Genomic DNA, 23,250 nt, shown 5'->3' with positions numbered 1-23,250 from the left:
GTTCAGGTCATTCCTGCCTTGGGACATCTGCCAGACGGGATGGTCTGGAGATGGGAACTTTTCCTGCCTGGCTTTTGTTTTTTGCGGGAATAATGTAACAGCAAAATTAAAAATCCAAAATGGGAGGAAATGCATCTACAGTCCCATCATCCTAATACTTAAACAGAGTTCTTTTTTTTTTTTTTTTTTTTTTTTTGAGATGGAGTCTCGCTCTGTTGCCCAGGCTGGAGTGCAGTGGCGGGATCTCGGCTCACTGCAAGCTTCGCCTCCCGAGTTCATGCCATTCTCCCCCCTCAGCCTCCCGAGTAGCTGGGACTACAGGCACCTGCCACCATGCCCAACTAATTTTGTTTTTTTGTATTTTTAGTAGAGATGGGGTTTCACCATGTTAGCCAGGATGGTCTCGATCTCCTGACCTTGTGATCTGCCTGCCTTGGCCTCATAAACCGCTGGAATTACAGGTGTGAGCCACCACACCCGGCTGATTTCTTTCTTTAAGTGCTTTTCTAATGCTTGTTCATTTGCATACATTAAATTTATACAGTTGTAACCATAATGAGGTTATATTGTTGTATATTCTCGTCTTCAGAGTATAACGTAAGTACTTTCCTCCACCACCACCAGTTTTTTCCAGCTTTAGAGGTATAATTAACAAAAATTATGGCTACATAATAATTTATTTAGCTATTTACTGACAATTGCCCCCTGCCCCAATTTATTTACTTTTATAGGAAACTCTTTTCCCAGGCCTTTCACCCACACGGTACATAGGGGACATTATAACTACAACATGCTGTGGAACAGCTTGAGGCCAAAACTCGAGAAGGCTGGCATTCCAGCTCTGTGCCCCAGGCTGCTACGCAGAAAACCTAGATGGGAAGACTGACTGGAGTTCTAGAAAGGCTGAATCCCAACCACCCCGTACCATTAGCTGATGCTCACTCCACAGCCTCCTCTGGTCACTCCACCAAGGCTGTCACACGCTGACTGTCAGCAAGGTCCCCGTCCTTAGCCCTTAAACCTCTGGCGCTGCTGGAGAAGCCTGCTGGCTCCTGCTCCATCTCTATGCAAAACAAGGATTTGACTCTGTGACTGGAGTCCTCCAAGGGACTTGTGCCAACTGAGAGTGCAGACAGCTGAGTAGAAAGATGTGTCTCCCTTGTCTAGGCTGGGGGTCTTTTCACTCACCCCACATGCTACAGAGAACATTTTCAGGGAGAAGGGGGCTCACTACACAGCTGGCTTCTGCTCAGATGGCAGCATTCCCACATCCTCATTATGGGGCCAATTTTAATCAACAATGAAGGCACTGATGTTCTCGGCTAATGCTTGCATTGTTGTATTACTCAAACAAGCTGTGAAATAATACTGAAAGTAGTTCACAGAATTTTGAGCAATAGGAACAAAACCTGGTTAATAACTTCATACAGACTGAAATGCCATTCACCCATTCACCCAGCTGTTCATTCATGACCTCACTATACATGCACTGAACACTTCCTTGCAGCGGGTCTCAGTCCTCTTCCGCTGCAACACGTAAGCAGATGTGCACACGTCCAACAGACACTGGTGCTGCATGTCCGCAAGGGGTGGGAGACGGGGGCTCTGCACAGTTCCCAGGGCTCATGGAGTCACTCCAAACCCAAGAAACTCAGGAAAGCATCCTGGAATGCCAGTGGGTTAGAGGGCCATTACTCTGGGGATCACTCTGAATGAATTCTGGTTTACTTTTTAAGTTACATTACTCTCAAATCACTCACGTTTGACCACAATAAGGACCAGTTCCTTGAGACCCACATCACACTGAGCAGGACTCATCAGGGGCTGTTACACCTGCCCCAGGATGCTTACGAGAAGGCACCTGCTTTGGGGGCACACAGGTCTGGCAGCAGCTCTCAGAGGCCTCTTGTATGCACAGTGCCTTGCAAGCATGTTCTTATTCTCTTACTTTCTCCCTGGAACAAAGGCACTAACAAAAAAGGTAACAAGAATTATCTGATGACAATTTAGTATTATACAGATGGAGGCTGCCGCCATCAGCACAGGTTTACATCTGTAAGGGTAACAGGTCTCTGAGGCGGGTAGCCATTGCATAGGCTGGAATTCTGGCCATGTTTTTCATTTTAAAATTTAAAACGTTTTTATTATTTTTTAAAGAGACAAAGTCTATGTTGCCTAGGCTGGAGAGCAGTGCATTTTCATAAATGTGCTGACAGCATTGAACTCCTGGCCTCAAACCATCCTCCCACCTCAACCTCCTGGACAGCTGGGACTACAGGTGTGTGCCACCGAGCTCAGCTTCTGCCACTTTCCAAACTATGATCTCAGGCAGCTCATTTAGTTTCTCCCAGCCTCAGTTTCCCTATTTATAAAAAGAGGTTGTCATGAGGCTCAAATACCATCTACGAGAATTTCTTAGCACAGTGCCTTAAATAAGCTTCAGCAAAATGGTGGTAGCCCTTCTCATCACAGGTAGTGGTTACTTGCTGTTGTTACGCACAGTTAAAGGGGGATACATTTCCATTATCATTTTTTTTTTTTTTTTAGAGTCTTGCTCTGTTGCCCAGGCTGGAGTGCAGTGGCATGATCTTGGTTCACTGCAACCTCTGCTTCCTGGGTTCAAGACATTCTCCTGCCTCAGCCTCCTGAGCAGCTGGGACTACAGGCGTCTGTCACCATGCCCAGCTAATTTTTGTATTTTTAGTAGAGACGGGGTTTCACTGTGTTGGCCAGGATGATCTCGATCTCCTGACCTTGTAATCCGCCCGTCTCGGCCTCCCAAAGTGCCGGGATTACAAGCATAAGCCACCGCGCCCGGCATAATTTCCATTATCTCTCTTAAGGTATTCCTTTAGGCCGGTGCAGTCGCTCACGCCTGTAATCCCAGCACTTTGGGAGGCCGAGGTGGGCAGATCATGAAGTCAGGAGATCGAGACCATCCTGGCTAACACAGTGAAACTCTGTCTCTACTAAAAATACAAAAAATTAGCTGGGCATGGCGGTGGGCGCCTGTGGTCCCAGCTACTTGGGAGGCTGAGGCAGGAGAATGGCATGAACTCGGGAGGCGGAGCGTGCAGTGAGCCGAGATGGTGCCACTGCACTCCAGCCTGGGCGACAGAGCCAGACCCCATCTCAAAAAAAAAGATATTCCTTTAAAGATAACAAGTTCATTGACATTTCCTTACTATTTTTTTAAACAGTATTCCAAAAGTGGCGTTTTGAATGGAAAGGCTGAGGAATGGGGGCAGCTTAAGCAATGTTGTGTCAATTCCAGGATTCTTCAGCAGTTTTCTCCCAAGGTTGGCTGCTGCATTAACCAAGAGACTCCTCACAGGCAAGTTGTCCTCTGGCTCTGGCTACTTGGTTTCAGTAGAACCCCAGATGCTACACAGACCAAAGGCCTGCCTCTGCGTAAAGACTATCTGTGCTCTTAAAACATGAGCCCAGCACGGCAGTCAGCTGCCCACCGAGGCAGTCACCATGACTACACGCCTCAGCCGAGATTATCTGCACCGTGCGCTGTTTTCTTGATGTCATGAGGTCACACAGGGAGGCAGTGGATGGGGTAAAACAAAACAAAGCAAAACAGAAAAAATCCAAACAACTTTTGGCCAGGCACGATGGCTCACGCCTGTAATCCCAGAACTTTGCGAGGCCAAGGTGGGTGGATCACCTGAGGTCAGGAGTTCGAGACCAGCCTGGCCAACATGGTGAAATCCTGTCTCTATTGAAAATACAAAAATTAGCCGGGTGTAGTGGCGGGCGCCTGTAATCCCAGCTACTCAGGAGGCTGAGGCAGGAGAATCACTTAAACCCAGGAGGCAGAGGTTGCAGTGAGCTGAGGTCACGCCACTGCACTACAGCCTGGGTGACAAGAGCGAGACTCCATCTCGGGGGGAAAAAAAAAGTGCTGGGTGTGGTGCTTCACACTTGTAATCCCACATTTTGGGAGGCCGAGGCGGGCAGATCACCTGAGGTCAGGAGTTCAAGACCAGCCTGGCCAACATGGTGAAAAACCGTCTCTACTAAAAATACAAAAAAAAATCAGCTGGGCACGGTGGTGCACGTCTGTAGTCCCAGCTACTCAGGAGGCTGAGGCAGGAGAATTGCTTGAATCCGGGAGGCCGAGGTTGCAGTGAGCCGACATCGTGCCACTGCACTCCAGCCTGGGCGACAGAGCAAAACTCCATCTCAAAAAAACAAAAACAAAAACAAAAACAACTGCATAACGTTGAACTTTGTGAAAAGTTTTTATTCTCCTTTGGGCTTTTTTTTTTTTTTTCTAAAATGAAATCTGTATTGTGAACGAATACAATGGACCGTTGAACAACATGTGTTTAAACCTGGCTGGTCCACTAAAACGCAGATTTTTTTCAACCCAGTGTGTATTCATGAGATGCAAAAACCTCTCATACGGAGGGCCGACCTGTTTTGTCCGGGGTTCAGCAGGACAGCCTGTGGGACTTGAGCATGCTGGGACTGTGGTGTGTTTGGAGGTCCTAGAACCAATCCCCTGATGGTACCGAGGGACAGCTGGGCCTTGCTGTTTGTCATTCTCCTGCGAGTGTAGTCACTGTCAGACCACCACTCCTGTTGGAACATCTCTGAGTAGGATGAGAACATTTTTCTTTGGGGTCTATAATGCTGTGGGCAGGGTCTTGACAGCAGTAAACACGCCAAAGGCAGAAGCTTCCCTGAGACAGTCTCTAGCCGACATCCACAGAAGGCACAATCACCCACACACACACACACACACACACGGGAGGCACAATCACTCACACACACACACACACACACACGGGAGGCACAATCACTCACACACACACACACACACACACGGGAGGCACAATCACACACACACACGACGCACACTCACACACACACACACAGGACGCACAATCACACACACACACACGAGGCACAATCACACACACACACACACACACGAGAGGCACAATCACTCACACACACACACACACGGGAGGCACAATCACTCACACACACACACACACACACGGGAGGCACAATCACACACACACACACACACGGGAGGCACAATCACTCACACACACACACACTCACACACACACACGGGAGGCACAATCACACACACACACACGGGAGGCACAATCACTCACACACACACACACACACGGGAGGCACAATCACTCACACACACACACACATGGGAGGCACAATCACACACACACACACACATGGGAGGCACAATCACACACACACACACACGAGGCACAATCACTCACACACACACACACACGGGAGGCACAATCACACACACACACACACACGACGCACACTCACACACACACACACACACAGGACGCACAATCACACACACACACACGGGAGGCACAATCTCACACACACACACACACACACACACACAGGAGGCACAATCACTCACACACACACACACACACACACACGGGAGGCACAATCACTCACACACACACACACACACACACACACACACGGGCACAGCTGTCTTCTCTGCTACGTACACTTGGAATTATAACATTACTCTAGTGCTCTGGCCTCTCTGGCTTGGCCCTGGGAGCTGCCCCCACAGGCCGCTCTGGTGAGCACGGCTACCCAGACCCAGGGACCACCCTGAGGGGCTGGCTGGTCAAATGGCTCTGCTGAATCCAGACTTTTAATTCCTACATCTACGGAAAAGGGACACAGGACGGCTCCGAATCGTGCAGGCCTGAGGACAGGCAGTTTCAGACTCCTTTACACTTGAGCAATCTGTTCCGTATTTTCTTCCTTCCGAATGGTCAGTGAACGGCCACACCAACAGGAAAACTCCCCACAAATTCAATCTGCTTGACACCAAAACATTTGCGTTAAAGCGAAAAAATATCACCGGATTTTCCAAATGATCGTCTTTATGGTGCTGACAGTCAGACGTGTTATCTGCAGATCTGGAGCACAGCGACTGAACGCTTTTCCTTTCACATCAGGCATTTGGCACTTTTTTGGGGGAGGTGGGAAATACTCCAATGTTATGGTCTTTGGAGGCGGAACCTTTGCGAGGTAATTAGGTAATGAGGGTGGAAACCTCATGAATGGGACCAGCACCCTTGTTAGAAGAGGCTGGGGCTCTTTCCACAAGAGAAGGTGGCCGTCTGCCACTGGGAAGAGTGGCCTCATCCGAACCCAACCGTGCTGTCACTGTGGTCTCTCATGTCCGACCTCCAGAATAAGACGCCGGTGTTTGTTGTTTACAAGCCACCCAGTCTACGGTACTTCGTTCTAGAAGTCAAACTAAGGCTGAATTTTAAAGTTTGAGCTCTTATGTTTATATTTTTGTCCACTTTGAGTTAATTTTTGAATATGTTATAAGGGCCCAATGTCATTCTTTCGCGTGTGGCTATCCAGGTTCCCCATCACCACTCTTTCCCCACTGAATGGCCTTGGCATCCTTTCTGAAAATTATTTGACAATATATTTGAGGGTTTATTTCTGCACTCTCTATTCTATTCCATTGGTCTATAGTCTATATCCCAGCACCACACTGTTTTGATTATTACAGCTTTGTAGTAAGTTTTGAAATCAGGAATTGTGAGACCTTTAACTTTTCAAATCTTTTTTTTTTTGAGATTATTGTGGATATTTAGGGTCCCTTGAGATAATACATAAACTTTAGGATGAATTTTTTTTCCTATTTCTGCAAAAAGCCTCATTGGGATTTCAAAAGTGATTACAATGAAGTCTGTACATTGCTTTGAGTAGTACTAACATCTTAAAAATAGTTAAGTCTTCCAATTCATGAATACAAGCTATCTTTCCATTTATTTGTATCTTCTTCCATTTCTTTCAGCAATGTCTTCTATTGTTGAGTGCACAAGTCTTTCACCTCCTTGGGTAAGTACATTTCTAAGTATTCTGTTCTTTTTGAAGCTATTGAAAATGGAATGTTCTTAATTTCCTTACCGAATTGTTCACTGTACAGGAAAATAAATGCAATGGATTTGTGCATGTTGATTCTGTATGCTGCTACTTTGCCAAATTCATTAGTTCTGACACTTTTTGGGTTATTTTTAAAATAGAATCTTGAGGGTTTTTACACATAAGGTCATGTCATCTTCTAACAGAGATGCTTTTACTTCTTCCTTTCCACTTGCAATGTCTTTTCTTTCTTTTTCTTCCCCGATTGCTCTGGCTGGAGCTTCTAATTAACACGATGTGGAACAGAAGCAGTGAAAGCAGGCACCCTCGTCCCGCTCCCGGTCTTCGAGGAAAAGCGTTCAGTCTTTCGCCATTAAGTACGAGCTAAGCTATGGCTTTTCACGGACAGCCTTTACGACGCTGAAGCAGCTTCCTTCCATCCCACTTTGTGGGGCTTCTATCGTGAAAGGACGTTGAACTTCATCAAGTACCGACGGCAGTGGTGGCCCATCTGGAGCGGCTGCTGCGAAGACACTGGCTGAAGCAGGGGAGGCACGGCCAGGGCTGTGTGCTCCATGGAGCCAGTGGGAGCCAGAACAGGTGGGAGCCCTGCCCCGTTCTGAGTTGGAGGGGCAGGAGCCCCGCCCTCCTGGCCGCAGCTGCGGTCACAAAGCTGCAGTCACAAAGCGGACCCAGGCATCCTCGTGCTCTCAGGGGCCTGGGGAAGTCCCCCTGCCCCTGCAGGCTCAGAAGTGCCCGCTCATGCTGGCTCTCTGGGGGCCGCTCCTGGGCCTCTTCCCGCTCCTGGTGCCCGCCCTGGTGCCCCTGCAGGCTCTTCCCGCTCCTGGTGCCCGCTCCTGCCGGCCTCTTCCCGCTCCTGGTGCCCGCTCCTGCCGGCCTCTTCCCGCTCCTGGTGCCCGCTCCTGGTGCCCGCTCCTGCCGGCCTCTTCCCGCTCCTGGTGCCCGCTCCTGCCGGCCTCTTCCCGCTCCTGGTGCCCGCTCCTGCCGGCCTCTTCCCGCTCCTGGTGCCCGCTCGTGCCGGCCTCTTCCTGCTCCTGGTGCCCGCTCCTGCCGGCCTCTTCCCGCTCCTGGTGCCCGCTCATGCCGGCCTCTTCCCGCTCCTGGTGCCCGCTCCTGCCGGCCTCTTCCCGCTCCTGGTGCCCGCTCCTGCCGGCCTCTTCCCGCTCCTGGTGCCCGCTCGTGCCGGCCTCTTCCTGCTCCTGGTGCCTGCTCGTGCCGGCCTCTTCCCGCTCCTGGTGCCTGCTCCAGTTTTGGAGCGAAGCTGAGGCTGAGCCTGGGCACTGTCACAATTCGGCCAGGTGTGTGTCTGCTTGGGGCAGTGTTGATATGCCAGCCCCCTGCCACCTCATCCCCCTCCGGACTTTGGGTGCTGATGAGCATGGGTGGGAGGCTGAGGCAGGGGTGGGCTGAGGGTGGCCCTTGACACCAACAGCCTGGGCGCCGTGTACACGACTGATGGCAGCAGGAGGCAGGCAGGCTCCTGGGCAAAAAGGGGCAGGTCCCTGCTGAAGCCCCACCTTCAAGCCAGGGAGGGCCTAAAGCATGGGGGCCAAGCGGTCAGTTCTGAGTGGAGTCCACAGACCAGAGTAAGAACTTATGATGCTTTTTCTGGGCCTGCCCATGGCCGTCCATGGACCAATCAGCATGCATTTCCTCCCTTTTGAGCTCATTAAAAATCCTGGATTCAGTTCGACTTGAACAGACGTTGGATCAACCTGCCTGTGGATAGGAGCTACTCACTGCAGGTCTCCTCTCCACCGAGAGCTGGACACTTATTGGCATGCCCTGCCCGAGGACAGGAGCTCCCCATTGCCAGACATCGGGATGACCTGCCTGGGGACAGGACTCCCCACTGTGGGTCTCCTCCTCTCTGCTCTGATGACATCGGGATGACCTGCCTGGGGACAGGAGCTCCCCATTGCCAGACATCGGGATGACCTGCCTGGGGACAGGAGCTCCCCATTGCCAGACATCGGGATGACCTGCCTGGGGAAAGGAGCTATACAGTCTGGGTCTCCCGAGAGCTGTTCTGTTGCTCAACGAAGCTCCTCTCCACCTTCTCACCTACCAGTTGTCCATGTACCTCATTCTTCTTGGATGTGGGACAAGAATGTAGGACCTGCTGAATAGTGGGACTAAAAGAGCTGTAACACAAATAGGGCTGAAACATGCCCCTCCACTCACCACACTGTGGGTGACAAGAAGGCAAGAAGAGCTACGGACCTTTGGGTAGCCCAGACCTAGGGTTCTCCTAGCCAGGGCTGTGACACCCTCTTTGGGGCTCTGCGCTTCCTGGTGTCTCCAAGCTTTCGGGAGCCGCCACGTTCCCCTCGTCCAGACGTGAGTGCCTGCAGTAGATGCTGCACACAGTATATCTGGTCCAGCTGCAGCCTTGCACAGAGCAAGCACCTGTGCCAGCACCTGGAGCTACCGGCCCTGCCACAGCAACCAGCGCACCTGGCTGTGCACAGTGGCTGGACCTCGCACTCACTCGCTCACACACCCCTCACCACTCTGTGCCTGGCTTGCCTTTGGCAGGTGTGGGATCTGGGCCAGTAATGTGAGCTGAGCGCAGCCTGCCAGGGGAAGTGGGCAGGAGGAGCCCAGTGGGCACGAGCAATACTCAGGCAGAAGGTGCCACCAGCCACAAAGGTTTCTGGCTGGCGAAGCGACACCCTAAGGACCCTGTGACAACACTATTTCTGCATCAACTGAGATGACTGTGTGATTCCTTCCCCCAACTTCATTCTGTTAATGTAATCTATGACACTGATGGCGTTTCATGTATGGAACCATCCTTGCCTTCTGGGAATAAATCCCCACTCGTTGATGTTGTATAATCCTTTTACTTTTTTAAATTTAATTTTTATTTAGTATTATTATCATTTTTGAGACAGAGTCTCGCTCTGTCTTCCAGGCTGGAGCGCAGTGGCACAATCTCAGGTCACTGCAACCTCCGCCTCCTGGGATCAAGTGATTCTCCTGCCTCAGCCTCCCGAACAGTTGGGATTGCAGGCGCCCGCCACCATGCCTGGTTAATTTTCTTATTTTCAGTAGCGAAAGGGTTTCACCGTGTTGGCCAGGCTAGTCTCAAACTCTTGACCTCAAGTAATCTGCCTCCCTTAGCCTCCCAAAGTGCTGGGATTACAGGCATGAGTCACTGTGCCCGGCCAATATAACCCTTTTAATATACTACTGAATTTAGTTTGCTAGTATTCTGTTGAGGATTTTTGCATCAATAATTAGGAGAAATATTACTCTATGGTTATCTTTTTCTGTTGTGTCTTTGTCTGGCTTTGGTATCAGGAATGCTGGCCTCGTCTTATAATGAGTTAGGAAGTGTTTCCACCTCTTGAAATTTCTAGAAGTTTAAGAAGGATTGATGTCAATTCTTTAAATGTTTGGTAGAATTCACCAGTGAAGCCATGTGGTCCAGGCTGGAGATTTTAGACTATTGGTTCAATCTCCTTACCAGCTACAGCTCTGTTAAGATTTTTCTGTTTCTTCATGATTCGGTCTTGGTAGGCTGTTAGCACTATTTTTTTCATTTCATCTGGTTATCCAATTGGTTTGCATACAATTGTTTGCAGCACTGTTTTATAATCCTTTTCATTTCTGTATCTTTTGGATCATTTGTCATCCAACTAATACATTTCATATTATTAAAGGACAGTCATCTGCAGCCATGACGTACCGAGGATTCCCTGGGCTGTGCTGTGGGCTGTAGCCTGCTGCCACGCGTCCACGTGTGCAAGGCCACACCATGCCCTGAACCCTCCTGGGCTTATGCTCTCAGCCACACTCTCCTTTCTACATACACAGAGGACCCCAGGAATGATCACAGGCGGGGACTGGAAACAACCGGGGAAAGCACGAAACACAGTGTTTTCCAGCGTGTGCTTTGCAACCTCTTAGACAGCTGGAAAATCCATTTAAGTGGGTCACAGCCAACATTCCAAAAACTGAAACAGAATAGAAATGATCTGAGCACTCTGTAATTATTGTTTTGTAAAACCTCTGCCTAAACTGCGTTATAGGAGGCTTTTGTGTTGTGATATAAAATGTATTTCTTACTGTTCTTCATGGCTAAATACAGATTGAAGGCCTTCGAACGAAGCCAGTTATCCCTCATTTTAGGTGGGGGGAAACTGAGGACAAAGAGGGCACATGCTTCTCTAGGCGCCTCGTCCAGTCTGCGGTAAAGCAAACTACTTCTGGGCACTTTCCTTCTACCCAAGGGCTAACCTCCCAGTGAATGAACGTATTTTATGGCCTCAAATAGTTGGAAATCTGTTTTTCTCCTGTTCCATGGTGAGAATTTCAAAGAAGAGATGAAACTGATCTTTGGATATTCAGCAACACCTTTGTCTTCTGATAAAATCAATTTTCCCTGTTTTCTCCCTTTTCTCAAGCAGCCTCTCTACCATCCTGATATTTTATCACTACCGTCCTTCCCACTCTAGATGGCAGTCACAGCCCGGACGTGAGGCCGGCACCCCTCGATGTCAGAGACGGCACCTCCCCCTTTCCTCCTCCTGGGGAATCCGTCATCAGACTTCTCAGATTCCAGATCCCCCAACTCTGCTCAATCTAGGGCACATCCCCTGAGAGAAAAGACAAATCATCTAGGAAGGTCTGCTGGGAACAAAAGGAAGGGAATCCTTTCTATTTCTAGGACAATGCAACGGGCTGGGGGAAAAGCAACACGAGGTGCCTCTCCCAGCTTGATGCTGGGGTTAGTGAGCAGTCGGGCTTCAAGAGGAATCAGCCTGGGAGTGAGAAAGCTCCAAGCAGCAGGGAAATGTGGAACACACAAGATCCAGGCAGGGGTCATCCTGATCTCAGCCCCAGTTGCCTCGTCTCACACGTGAGAAGTCCGGGCTCAGAGGGGAGCTTCTGACCTTCGCCCAAGGTCACAGAGCCGCGGAGCTTCGCCCAGAGCCAGAGCCCAGCCTGGTGAGCCTCCCCAGCAAGGGCCTCCCCAGCAAGGGCCTCCCCAGCAAGGGCCACCCAGATCTAGGGTCATTAAGAGAATTTTTAATCTTTCTCTCTCTCTCTTTTTTTTTTTCCGGAACAAACCACACCAACTTTCAAGGACTAAGCAAAAAATAAACCAACAGATTTTACTATTAGATTATTAATGCCAATACCTTATATATTTAAAAGATCACTATACATTTGTTGATAAAAATGTTCATATATTTTATGTAAAATTATTTTAGCTACCGTAGAAACCGTGTTCAAATGAATTACCCTGGGAGTCTATAGATGCCCAGAACAGTACTGCCTTCAGCATCAGTTTACATGATCAGAGGATGTTTTGTAATTGCCGAGGTAACACATGAATACATTTTTACCATAAATGTTTTACTGAACAGACCAGGGTTCCTTTGTCCTTACGTCCTTCCCGGGCACAGCTGTCGGTTTGCTGTGGGGTCCTTCCTGACCTTTCTTTACAGATCAGTTTGTAACTCGGACGTCAGTCTCACTAATTGAGTCGTGCTTGCCTTTGCACCAAAATTGTATCGTTTGGTTTTAATGAACAAGACTCAACTCTAAACGGATTTTGGCAGGTACCAAAAATCAAATCTACCCCAAAGAGCAAATAGTTTTCCTATTTGCTCTTTGCAAAGGAAGATTTGCCTTTGTAGAGAAGCTTTTAAAAAATTTCCCTTGACTAAACAAACAAACAAACAAAAGCCAGTCAGGTGCAGTGGCTCAGGCCTGTAATCCCAGCACTTTGGGAGGCTGAAGTGGGAAGATCGCTTGAGCCAAGGAGTTCAAGACCAGCCTGGGCAACACGGTGAGACCTTGTCTCTACAAAAAATTTAAACATTAGCCAGGCATGGTTGTGCGTGCCTGTAGTCACAGCTATTCAGGAGGCTGAGGCCGGGCAATCAGTCGAGACTAAGTGTTCAAGGCTGCGGTGAGTTAGGATCATGCCACATTCTCTAGCCTGTGCAACCAAGTGAGATCTTGTCACTTAAAAACAACCCCAAAACCTGAAGGTAATTCCCAAACATTCTGAGCAGCGCCAACATAGGCAGAAGGACTATTTGAGACACTGTCACTTTAAAGATAAGCCTTGACTCTTCCAAAGCTCTGCCCACCGTGGTTCAGGTGGGAATCTGCGTGGACCTGGGGTCCAGCCTCCTTTCACAGCTTCTGCCGGGCCACTTGGCTCCTGTTTCCCTTCATTGAAGGGAGACGTTCTCATTTTGAGGTGATGTGAAATTGTCTATCCTCTAAGGCTTCAATCAGACACAGCAAAGGGCAAAACCTTTCAAATAACCACCTGGGAAGACTGATAAGTTGAAGTCCTTGCTCACTCAGACAGACACGGTGCAGCCAACCCGCCGGACCCTGAGCTCTTGGAAATGCAGTTTCCGTGAAATGCAGTAACGAAGAGCTGTCATCGGACAACCGACACACACACACATCTGTCTGTGGTGCAGCAGGGTCTGCCCTGCCTGCAGGGTCCCCTGCGGTTCATCCCCACAGTGATGCCAGAGGAAGCCTGTGGCTCTTTTCTGTAGTCTGGGGTGTCAGAGACAGACCGAGTACAACCGTGTCAGTAAGCCCTTTAGTCCACTCCTTCAAGCCTTACTGAGAACCATTCCTTTCCACCGTTTTCCACAAGCTTTTCTAAACATATGAGGCGGGCAGGGGTGACAGCAGCAGGACACGGCGAGCCAGGCCTCCAGCCGCAGTGGGAATGAACAGTAGAGCCAAAACCCCCGCTCCCTGTGCCCTCCGAGGGATCCCAGGACACTGCCTGTGGGTTTCTCACACACCCGTGAGCCTGGGGCCCGCCTCAGAGCCTCTGTCTGCAGGGGAGGGTGGAGGGACACTGCCCAGGTAGAGAGAGGCACTCGCACATGTGGCGCACCCAGAGGTCCCCTCGCTGTGAGTTCCGAGCCCCAGGACAGCGGTCTCCCGGCTGTCAGCCACCTGCCCAGGACCGTCTGCCCTCTGGCCATTGCTGATCCCAAGGCCAGCACAGAGGCTGCTGGTGCAGGGCCGAGCCTCAGAGAGCAGGGAGCCCACGGCCTCCTCTGTCCCTCTGGCTTTAGGCTTTAGTCACAGAGGAGAGCCCTGCCTGGGGAGATGACTAGACAGCAGTGGCCACGAGTGACCATGTCAGGCTGGGCACGGGACACACAGGGCACTGTTGACCCAGACACGTGTCTGAACTCCTAACCAGGCAGGAACAGATTTTACGTCCCCGAGGACCCTCTCACCCATTTTTCTGGGAACCAGTGGCCTCTCAGTCTACCTTGGTCTTCAGCCTTGCGGTAGAAGCCTGAGTGCAGAAGAACATTTTATCTGAAAAACAACCCCCATGTGCAAACCCACAGACGGCGGCGATGCTGCCCGGTATTGAAGGGCACCCCGCGAGACGGGTCACAGCCCCCGCAGCACAGGCCCACGCCACAGCAGCAGCCTCACAGCCCCAGCCTCAGGGTGTGGCCCCAGAGGCCACCTTTTCAAGAGAAGATGGAGATTCCAATTTTCATGGGAAATCTCCCAATTTTTATTTTAATTTTTGAGATGGAGTCTCCCTCTGTCGCCCAGGCTGGAGTGCAATGGCGTGATCTCTGCTCACTGCAACCTCCGCCTCCAGATTCTCCTGCTTTAGCCTCCCAAGTAGCTGGGATTACAGGCACGCGCCACCACACCCGGCTAACTGTTGTATTTTTAGTAGAGATGGGGTTTCACCACGTTGGCTGGGCCGGTCTCCAACTCCTGACCTCAAGTGATCTGCCCACCTCGGCCTCCCAAAGTGCTGGGATTATAGGCGTGAGTCACCGCACCTGGCTCCAATTTTTAAAAGCTAGATCGACTTAGGTTCCAACACCCTGTGGGGCAAACCACGTACCCAGCCATGCTCTAGGCTAACTCTGTGGCTTCTGCCGAGAGGGACTTGTGGGGAGGCCTCACCCCGTATTAGGGCACTGTGGGGAGGGCTCATCCCGTATTAGGGCGCTGTGGGGAGGCCTCACCCCGTATTAGGGCACTGTGGAGAGGGCTCATCCCGTATTAGGGCGCTGTGGGGAGGCCTCACCCCGTATTAGGGCGCTGTGGGGAGGCCTCACCCCGTATTAGGGCGCTGTGGGGAGGCCTCACCCCGTATTAGGGCGCTGTGGGGAGGCCTCACCCCGTATTAGGGCGCTGTGGGGAGGCCTCACCCCGTATTAGGGCGCTGTGGGGAGGCCTCACCCCGTATTAGGGCGCTGTGGGGAGGCCTCACCCCGTATTAGGGCGCTGTGGGGAGGCCTCATCCCGTATTAGGGGCGCTGTGGGGAGGGCTCACCCCGTATTAGGGCGCTGTGGGGAGGCCTCACCCCGTATTAGGGCGCTGTGGGGAGGCCTCACCCCGTATTAGGGCGCTGTGGGGAGGGCTCACCCCGTATTAGGGCGCTGTGGGGAGGCCTCATCCCGTATTAGGGCGCTGTGGGGAGGGCTCACCCCGTGTTAGGGCGCTGTGGGGAGGCCTCACCCCGTGTTAGGGCGCTGTGGGGAGGCCTCACCCCGTGTTGGGGAGTGGGGAGGCCTCACCCCGTATTAGGGCGCTGTGGGGAGGCCTCACCCCGTGTTAGGGGCGCTGTGGGGAGGCCTCACCCCGTGTTAGGGCGCTGTGGGGAGGCCTCATCCCGTGTTAGGGCGCTGTGGGGAGGCCTCATCCCGTATTAGGGCGCTGTGGGGAGGGCTCACCCCGTGTTAGGGCGCTGTGGGGAGGGCTCACCCCGTATTAGGGCGCTGTGGATCTGAGGAACATGAGTTTCTGCATCAAGAGGCCTGACAGCCACCAAGTGCTTGTCTACCAAGCGTCCGCCCCGGGGAGCCGGAGGAGCCCGGCTGTGCTGGGTGGGGCCTGGGTGTTCCTCCTGGCTATGAAGAATGGGCACCTGGATTTTCACAACTGATTTAATCCCTATAGGAACTGGTAATGAAGAGATGCGTGATGCGATTCCTTTTGTTAAATTTTACACTGAAATTGCTGTTTCTATAGGTCAAAAATGGCCGAATGTTCACAATTTCATATGCTTCAATCTGGGTAAAGGTCCCTGTCCCTCTCCCGCCTCTCCTTCCATCCGCCGATGGCCAGACCAGACCCATCCCCTGCCCCTGGGCTGCCCACACAGGCCAGGCTGGACCCTCTGGGCCAGCTGCCCGCAGTCGGAAAAGGTCGTCCGGGCTCCCTCAGCTCCAGCAAGAAAGGTTCCAGCAACTTGTTCAAACAGCTGTCCGGGCTGTGTCTGGAATATTCACGCCCCTTTACGGTTTTCCCATCACTGAGTGGTCTAAGATAATGAAACGAAATCTAGACAGTCTCAAAGCTCAGAAGTCACACAAACAAGGCTCCAAAGCAACCAAGCTCAGGCTACCTCAGCAAGAATGCACAAGGGTTCAGATCCAGACCCGCCGCTGCTATCTGCCATGGTGTAAGCATCTGCTTTGCCTGTGACGTAATTTACACCTGGGTGGCTAGTTTTCATTTTCATCCAGAAATCACTGCTTCCACCACATTCAGGCCCAGTAATGTCCATTCCCTGAGCCCCCGGGACACACAGTGTCTACCACATGGCGACAAAGGCTGACTGGCTTTGGGACACCCGTCACATTCACGCAGCCTGCACTGTCCCAGGCCAAGGGACATGGGAGGAAGGTGCCAGTGTCAGGAGGACACTGGCGGAGGCGAGGAGGGTGCTGGTGGAGGGAGGAGGGCTCTGGTGGAGGCAGGAGGGTGCTGGCGTGCCAGGGGGCACAGCCTGGCAGGAAGCCCGGCTGCGTGGGGGCATTCCTGGGTGAAGAGGACCTGGGTTGGGGACCCTCAGGGCAGAGAGAGGGAAATGGACAGCCACACCCACAGTATGAGCGAGGCCTGAGTCTGCGTCCAGCAGAGAACGGAGGTTTCTTCCTCACCCACTGCCACTCTTCTCCCTTTTGGGGAACCATTGGCTAGGCTAATAGACCAGAGCTGGGAGTGGAGCGAGGGCCTGGGCCGAGCTGCCTCTGGTCATCGTGCCGGAATGCGTCTTGTGTCTTACGAAACGTCACACGGAGTCCTTTGCTAAGCTATGCAGAAGCCACAGGAGGAACAGCCACACCTTGAGGAGGGACAGCTCCCAGTTCCAGGTTACTCAGAAAAGAAAAGGAAAAACAGCACAGCAGCTCAGGACCTCAAACCCACGCTGCCTGCAGCAAGGGTCTCTGCAAGCCCCAGCTCAGCTCCGGAACGGGGCTCTCAGGGCCAACACTGTATGTGCGTATTAACAAAACGAGGCCCAGAAGGCCTGCGGACTTCTGCGGACACAGTTCACTGGCTACCACGTCTTCACCTGCCACACGGCATGCGGCCCTGACGGGACCTCTGAACGTCGCTTCATCACCTTCCTGAGTTCAGGGAAGGGAGGCTCTGCCGGTGGGCCAGCCGGGGCTTCCCGGGAAAGGGCGTCACACACACCTGCTGCCACGTGACACAGAAGACACTCTTTGGACACATTTTGCTTTTCTGCTGGGCCCCGCGGTTGGCCAGTGTGCTGGTGTTCAGGACACAAGGTGCTGTGAACAGGGACAGCAAGCGGGGCTGGGTCTGCACCGGGAAAAGAGCAAGGAGCTGCCTGACCCACGCTAAGGAGAGAGAAGCCAACACGGGGGCAGGTCTGGGAGGAAGACTGGGGAGCGCCCAGGCAGCGGACAGAGAAGCTCCCTGTGTGCCCGCGCAGAGACCCCGAGCGTCCTGGAGAGAAGGCCGGGGGAGGCTGTGCCTGTTTCCACCAAGTCCAGGGGTGGCGTTCACAGCCCGTAATACATGAAGGCAAAGCAGCGAAGTCTAAGCCTTCTATGGTTCTGCAACTGCTGCTGGAATGAGATTTTCTCCCTGTCCTCTCTCCAAACACAGACAAATCCCATACACTGTGTGTTTAGCACTTCAGAAGAATTAGTCCTTCCTCTGTCCAACAACCTACAGGCATCAGGATGCCAAAGCGTTCAGTGCGTCTGGATGGTGCAGCCCTGTGGACACCAGACAAAGGACCCCAGGATGCTCTCGAGGCTCGAGGAAGGTAACACAGCAGGGCCAGAGGGGCTCGTGGACTGGACGGGGCACCCAGAGAGAGGACAGAAGGGGCAAGAGAGGATGCAGGGGGCAAGAGGAGGAAAGGGCTGTCAGGTGCACGCCTTCCCCTGGCATCCCGTCTCCCCCTCCCCACGGTCTGAAGGCAGCACTTGGTGGCAGCCGCCCCTTCCCTCTCTCCGCTACCTGCGGGAGCTGCAGAGCAGACAACAAACCTTGGCTCTGCCCATATGGACGGCTGCGCCAATGAGCCCAGTGAAGTGCGAGCCTGCCCTCCTGAGAGGGTCCCCGGGGTCCCAGCGGCCACTCCAGGAAACCCACCTGGACGGCTGCACCCCACACCCTGGACCCAGCCTCTGAACCCCGATGGGCTCCCGAGTCTCTGGCCGCCGCCTGACGCTGGACCAGGTGGCCGGGGTACTCACCTGCGGCAGCCCGTCCTCCCGCCTCCGGCTCTGGCTTGGGCGGTTGATGAAGGACCGCGTGGAGACTTTGTAGTGGTTCAGCAGGCAGACGATGACCACCACCATCACCGTGACCACCACGACGATGATGATGATTTGGGCGAACTCCAGCTCCGCTGCCACGGAAGAGGACAGTGGTTAGCCGCCTGGCCCTCCGACCCCAGCCCCTTCTCCAGGCACCGCCACCGCCCCAGCCTCTCACACACGTCTGGTCCTCGGGCCCGCAGGACACAGAACCACTGACCCACCTTAGGGAAGGAGACGCCGTGGCACAGCTGGGAGGCTGTGCAAACCTGCCGTGGGGATCGGGAAGCCTGGGCCCTCCCCCACCACGGGGAGCTGAGAAAGCCTCCCCAGACTGGTTATTTCTCCAGTGTCACTGCTCCAGGAACGTTAAACCCGTCTTTATGGTTGAGTGAAGTTTCTCAAGGCGGTTCCCCTAGGGAGCCACACTTGAAAGGAAAAATCGACGTTGTCCCTTCCCTCCAAGGCTGTGGCTGTGCAGGTGAGTCAGGAGGCCTGCAGGCACCGCGCTTCAGGAGTGGCCAGGTCCGGCCTGGGTTTCCCACACCACCGCCCCAAAGATTCCCTAAATGCTACTGACACGCACTTCACATGTGAGTCCAGCAACAGTGACTTCCAGTCACAACACTGGGCCGGCAGCTGGAAGCAGGGGAGCCGGATCCCTGTTCTGGGAGAGGAAGCAGGTCGAGGGCTCACGGGCGGCCTGGAGCCACGTTCGGACCTCACTCTCCCAGCCCATGGCTCTGCCACCTGCTTCACCCCTCGTCCCCCATGCTGGAAGGAAGTGACTGTCCGTGCAGTGACGTAAATTCAGAACAAGGGGCTCGGGGATGCTATGAGGAAAACAGTGCAGGAATCGGGGGGTGGTGTGGTGGACAAAAGGCAGGAGGAAGAGGAGAGGACGCCACCAGCTGTGCTGCCCTGGGCTCACGGCACACACACGCATGCACATACATGTGCTGCAGCAGGGCTCAGGCCCCGGCCGGCGGGGAGGCATATCTGTCAGCGTATCCGCTCATACGCGCATCTGCTGGTCACACCCTGGGAACCGAGGGTGAGGCTGGACGAGGGGTTCTCTGGATGCCCTCCGCTGCCACCCTCAGACCCCCACACCCTAGGGACTGAGGGTGGGAGCGGAGAGCAGTGGGGGACTGAGGGTGGGAGCGGAGGGCAGCGGGGGACTGAGGGTGGGAGCGGAGGGCAGCGGGGGACTGAGGGTGGGAGCGGAGGGCAGTGGGGGACTGAGGGTGGGAGCGGAGGGCAGCGGGGGACTGAGGGTGGGAGCGGAGGGCAGCGGGGGACTGAGGGTGGGAGCGGAGGGCAGTGGGGGACTGAGGGTGGGAGCGGAGGGCAGTGGGGGACTGAGGGTGGCAGCGGAGGGCAGTGGGGCCCTGGGGCCGACAAGAGAGGGGCTGGCGCCTTGAGAATGGAGAGCGGAGTGTGTGGGAGCCGCTGGCTGAGCTGTGCACAGAGAGCAGACGGACCTGCCAAGTGCCCCCTCCCCCCAGGCAGGGAGAGGCCAGGCTGGCGGGTACATTCCCCTTCCCTGCGGACACGGACAAGGCCATGCTCTGAGCAGCTCCTGGGGCTGCCAGTCAGTGAGGCCTGCGGGCCCCGCCCCGGCCAAGGGGGTGCTGCTGCTCTGGGGCTCCCTGTGGCCTGTCGGCTAAGCGGTGGGGGCTCTAGGGGCCTGGTGCCCAGCCCAGCCTTGGGGTTTGAGCGTCTACTTCCCATGGGGAGGGAATGTCCACCGGAACTGCCACACTTACGTGCATCCCCCCACCACCCCAACACACACACGAAAGTCTCCCCAGGGCTTATCAACCGTTTTCACGCTGGGGGCTTTCAGGAAAAGACTGAAATCGCGCCGAGTCTTCGAGCGGGTGCTTGGGCCCTTTGCAATTGGGTTCCAAGAGAAATGTGACCTGATTTCTGCTCACAGGCCATGGGAAGTATGACATGCTTGTTTACCTAGGAATAGTCTTCGACTCTGCCCCTGCCCATACCCTTCCTGTGTCTGGACATTCTGGCCCGGACCCTGTGTTTCTCAGGACCCCACACACCATGTGACGTCTCCCAGGCTGAGTCTGGAGCCCCTACTTTGCCCCTCCTGACACGGGAGGCGGCTCAGTGGCTTCACCGGTACAAGGTGAACTGATGAGTGACTCAGCACCCCCAGGCTGAGAGAAGGGGCTGGGATGTGTGGCCCCGGTTGGCTCTGCCCGGCTGCATGGGTGTGCTCTCCGTGAGGACAGCCACGCCCACAGGATGCGGCCTGCACTGGCTGCAGAGTGCCCGAGTGTGCCTCCAGCAGCCCTGAGGGTCTGTGCGGGGGGTCAGCCACCAGCCCAAGGCGATCGCCCAGGGACAAGCGTGAAAGGAAGCAGAGACTCCGCTCAGGACAAAGGCAGCGAACACAGTGGTGAGGGCTGAACCCCAAAGTCGAAGACTGTTCCCAGCTAAACAAGCATGTCATACTTCCCATGGCCCGTGAGAAGAAACAAGGTCACACTTCTATTGTGACCCGAATGACGCCTTCTTATACCAACTCTTATTTTTATTTTGTGGTTAAATAGCGGAGTATTCACAAATTAAAGCACGCCCTAGGATTTCCGAATGTTTTCTTTTCAAGAGAACTTCACGGCTTTATGGACATGGATACAGAGGGAAGTCACGCTGACAGGGACGGATCAGCACGAAGTCGTGCGACGAGTCAACGCTTCTCTTGGAGGACCCCCTTCCACGTCCTCTGCTCTTGACTATGGGAAGCTATGCAGATAAGCATTTGCAGCAAAGTAAAGCAAATTATGTTTTCACAAGTCTCCGGGCATTTTTTACATATTTGTGTTTCATTTGAAAAGGATTTTTATTATAAAAATCATGAAAACTTCTTGAAAATTTAAATCACATAGAAGGAAACAGTGCAGTGTAAAGTCTCCCTTCCCAACCCACAGCGCCCCTGACTCCACCAAGCCTTACTCCGTCCCCGGGGACAGCCCAGGCCTGTGTGTGTGTTTGCTGTGAAATAAAGGCTTTTTCCTCTTTTCAGCTATTGGAATCGATGTGCAAATATCTTGTCTGCGCCTTTTCACTTAACACATCACAGACCTCTTTAAACGAGCACACACGTGCACTGGCCTCACTCTGCGGCGGCTGTCTGTCACACACGTGCACTGTCACACACACACACTGGCCTCGCTCTGCGGCGGCTGTCTGTCACACACACACTGGCCTCGCTCTGCGGCGGCTGTCTGTCACACACACGCACTGGCCTCGCTCTGCGGCGGCTGTCTGTCACACACACACACACACTGGCCTCGCTCTGCGGCGGCTGTCTGTCACACACACGCGCACTGGCCTCGCTCTGCGGCGGCTGTCTGTCACACACACGCACTGGCCTCGCTCTGCGGCGGCTGTCTGGCACTGACCGCATTCTGCGGCGGCTGTCTGTCACACACACGCGCACTGGCCTCGCTCTGCGGCGGCTGTCTGTCACACACGCACTGACCTCATTCTCTGTCTGTCACACACACACACGCACTGGCCTCGCTCTGCGGCGGCTGTCTGTCACACACGCACTGACCTCGCTCTGCGGCGGCTGTCTGTCACACACACGCGCACTGGCCTCGCTCTGCGGCGGCTGTCTGTCACACACACACGCACTGGCCTCGCTCTGCGGCGGCTGTCTGTCACACACACGCGCACTGGCCTCGCTCTGCGGCGGCTGTCTGTCACACACACACGCACTGGCCTCGCTCTGCGGCGGCTGTCTGTCACACACACACACACACTGGCCTCGCTCTGCGGCGGCTGTCTGTCACACACGCGCACTGGCCTCGCTCTGCGGCGGCTGTCTGTCACACACACACGCACTGGCCTCGCTCTGCGGCGGCTGTCTGTCACACACGCACTGGCCTCGCTCTGCGGCGGCTGTCTGTCACACACACACACTGGCCTCGCTCTGCGGCGGCTGTCTGTCACACACACACACTGACCTCGCTCTGCGGCGGCTGTCTGTCACACACACACGCACTGGCCTCGCTCTGCGGCGGCTGTCTGTCACACACACACGCACTGGCCTCGCTCTGCGGCGGCTGTCTGTCACACACGCACTGACCTCGCTCTGCGGCGGCTGTCTGTCACACACGCACTGACCTCGCTCTGCGGCGGCTGTCTGTCACACACACGCGCACTGGCCTCGCTCTGCGGCGGCTGTCTGTCACACACACGCGCACTGGCCTCGCTCTGCGGCGGCTGTCTGTCACACACGCACTGGCCTCGCTCTGCGGCGGCTGTCTGTCACAGAGTAAAAACATACTGGAATTTGCCTTCCCAGCTGGTGGCTGTTCAGGTGGCTTTTTTCTTTTTTCTCTTAGAACCACAAAGTTGCACGTGTGTATGTGCAAGTGTGTGGCTGGCACACATTTGTCGGCATACTTGTAGGAAAGACTCCTAAAAGTGACGTTTCTGGGCCCAGGGCATAATCACTTTTAATCCTCGTGGCTACTGAGAACCTGCCTTTTGTAAAGGCTGCATTAGTTCCGGCTATCCCAGTAAGAAGGCGTGTTCCCCATGCCCTCATTCACCCTGGAGACTCACCCTTTCAATCGGTGACAATCTGATGGGCAAAAATAGGTATCTCTTTTTAATTTGTATTTCTCCAATGACTGGTAATTTCAGATCTTTCCCTATGGTTATGGTAATCTGTGTTTCTCTTTTTCATAATCATATTAGTGTATTTATAGTTTT

At 53.8% G+C, this 23,250-nt stretch overlaps 1 protein-coding gene across 3 annotated transcripts in view; it reads right to left on the bottom strand.

Moving 5' to 3' along the window:
- Positions 1 to 23,250, bottom strand: part of LDLRAD4 (low density lipoprotein receptor class A domain containing 4) — a 436,848-nt gene that overhangs the window by 6,548 nt on the left and 407,050 nt on the right. For all 3 annotated transcript variants that reach the window (XM_050767575.1, XM_050767576.1, XM_050767577.1), the window contains one exon: positions 18,439 to 18,593. In XM_050767575.1, coding sequence (XP_050623532.1) covers positions 18,439 to 18,593 — 155 coding nt within the window. The remainder of the gene's footprint in view (positions 1 to 18,438; positions 18,594 to 23,250) is intronic.

The sequence above is a fragment of the Macaca thibetana genome, chromosome 18 (genome assembly GCF_024542745.1).
Source record: "Macaca thibetana thibetana isolate TM-01 chromosome 18, ASM2454274v1, whole genome shotgun sequence".
NCBI classification, from domain to species: Eukaryota; Metazoa; Chordata; class Mammalia; order Primates; family Cercopithecidae; genus Macaca; species Macaca thibetana.
Note: the sequence above shows the minus strand (reverse complement) of the source record. Positions and strands in the feature narration are given on the sequence as shown.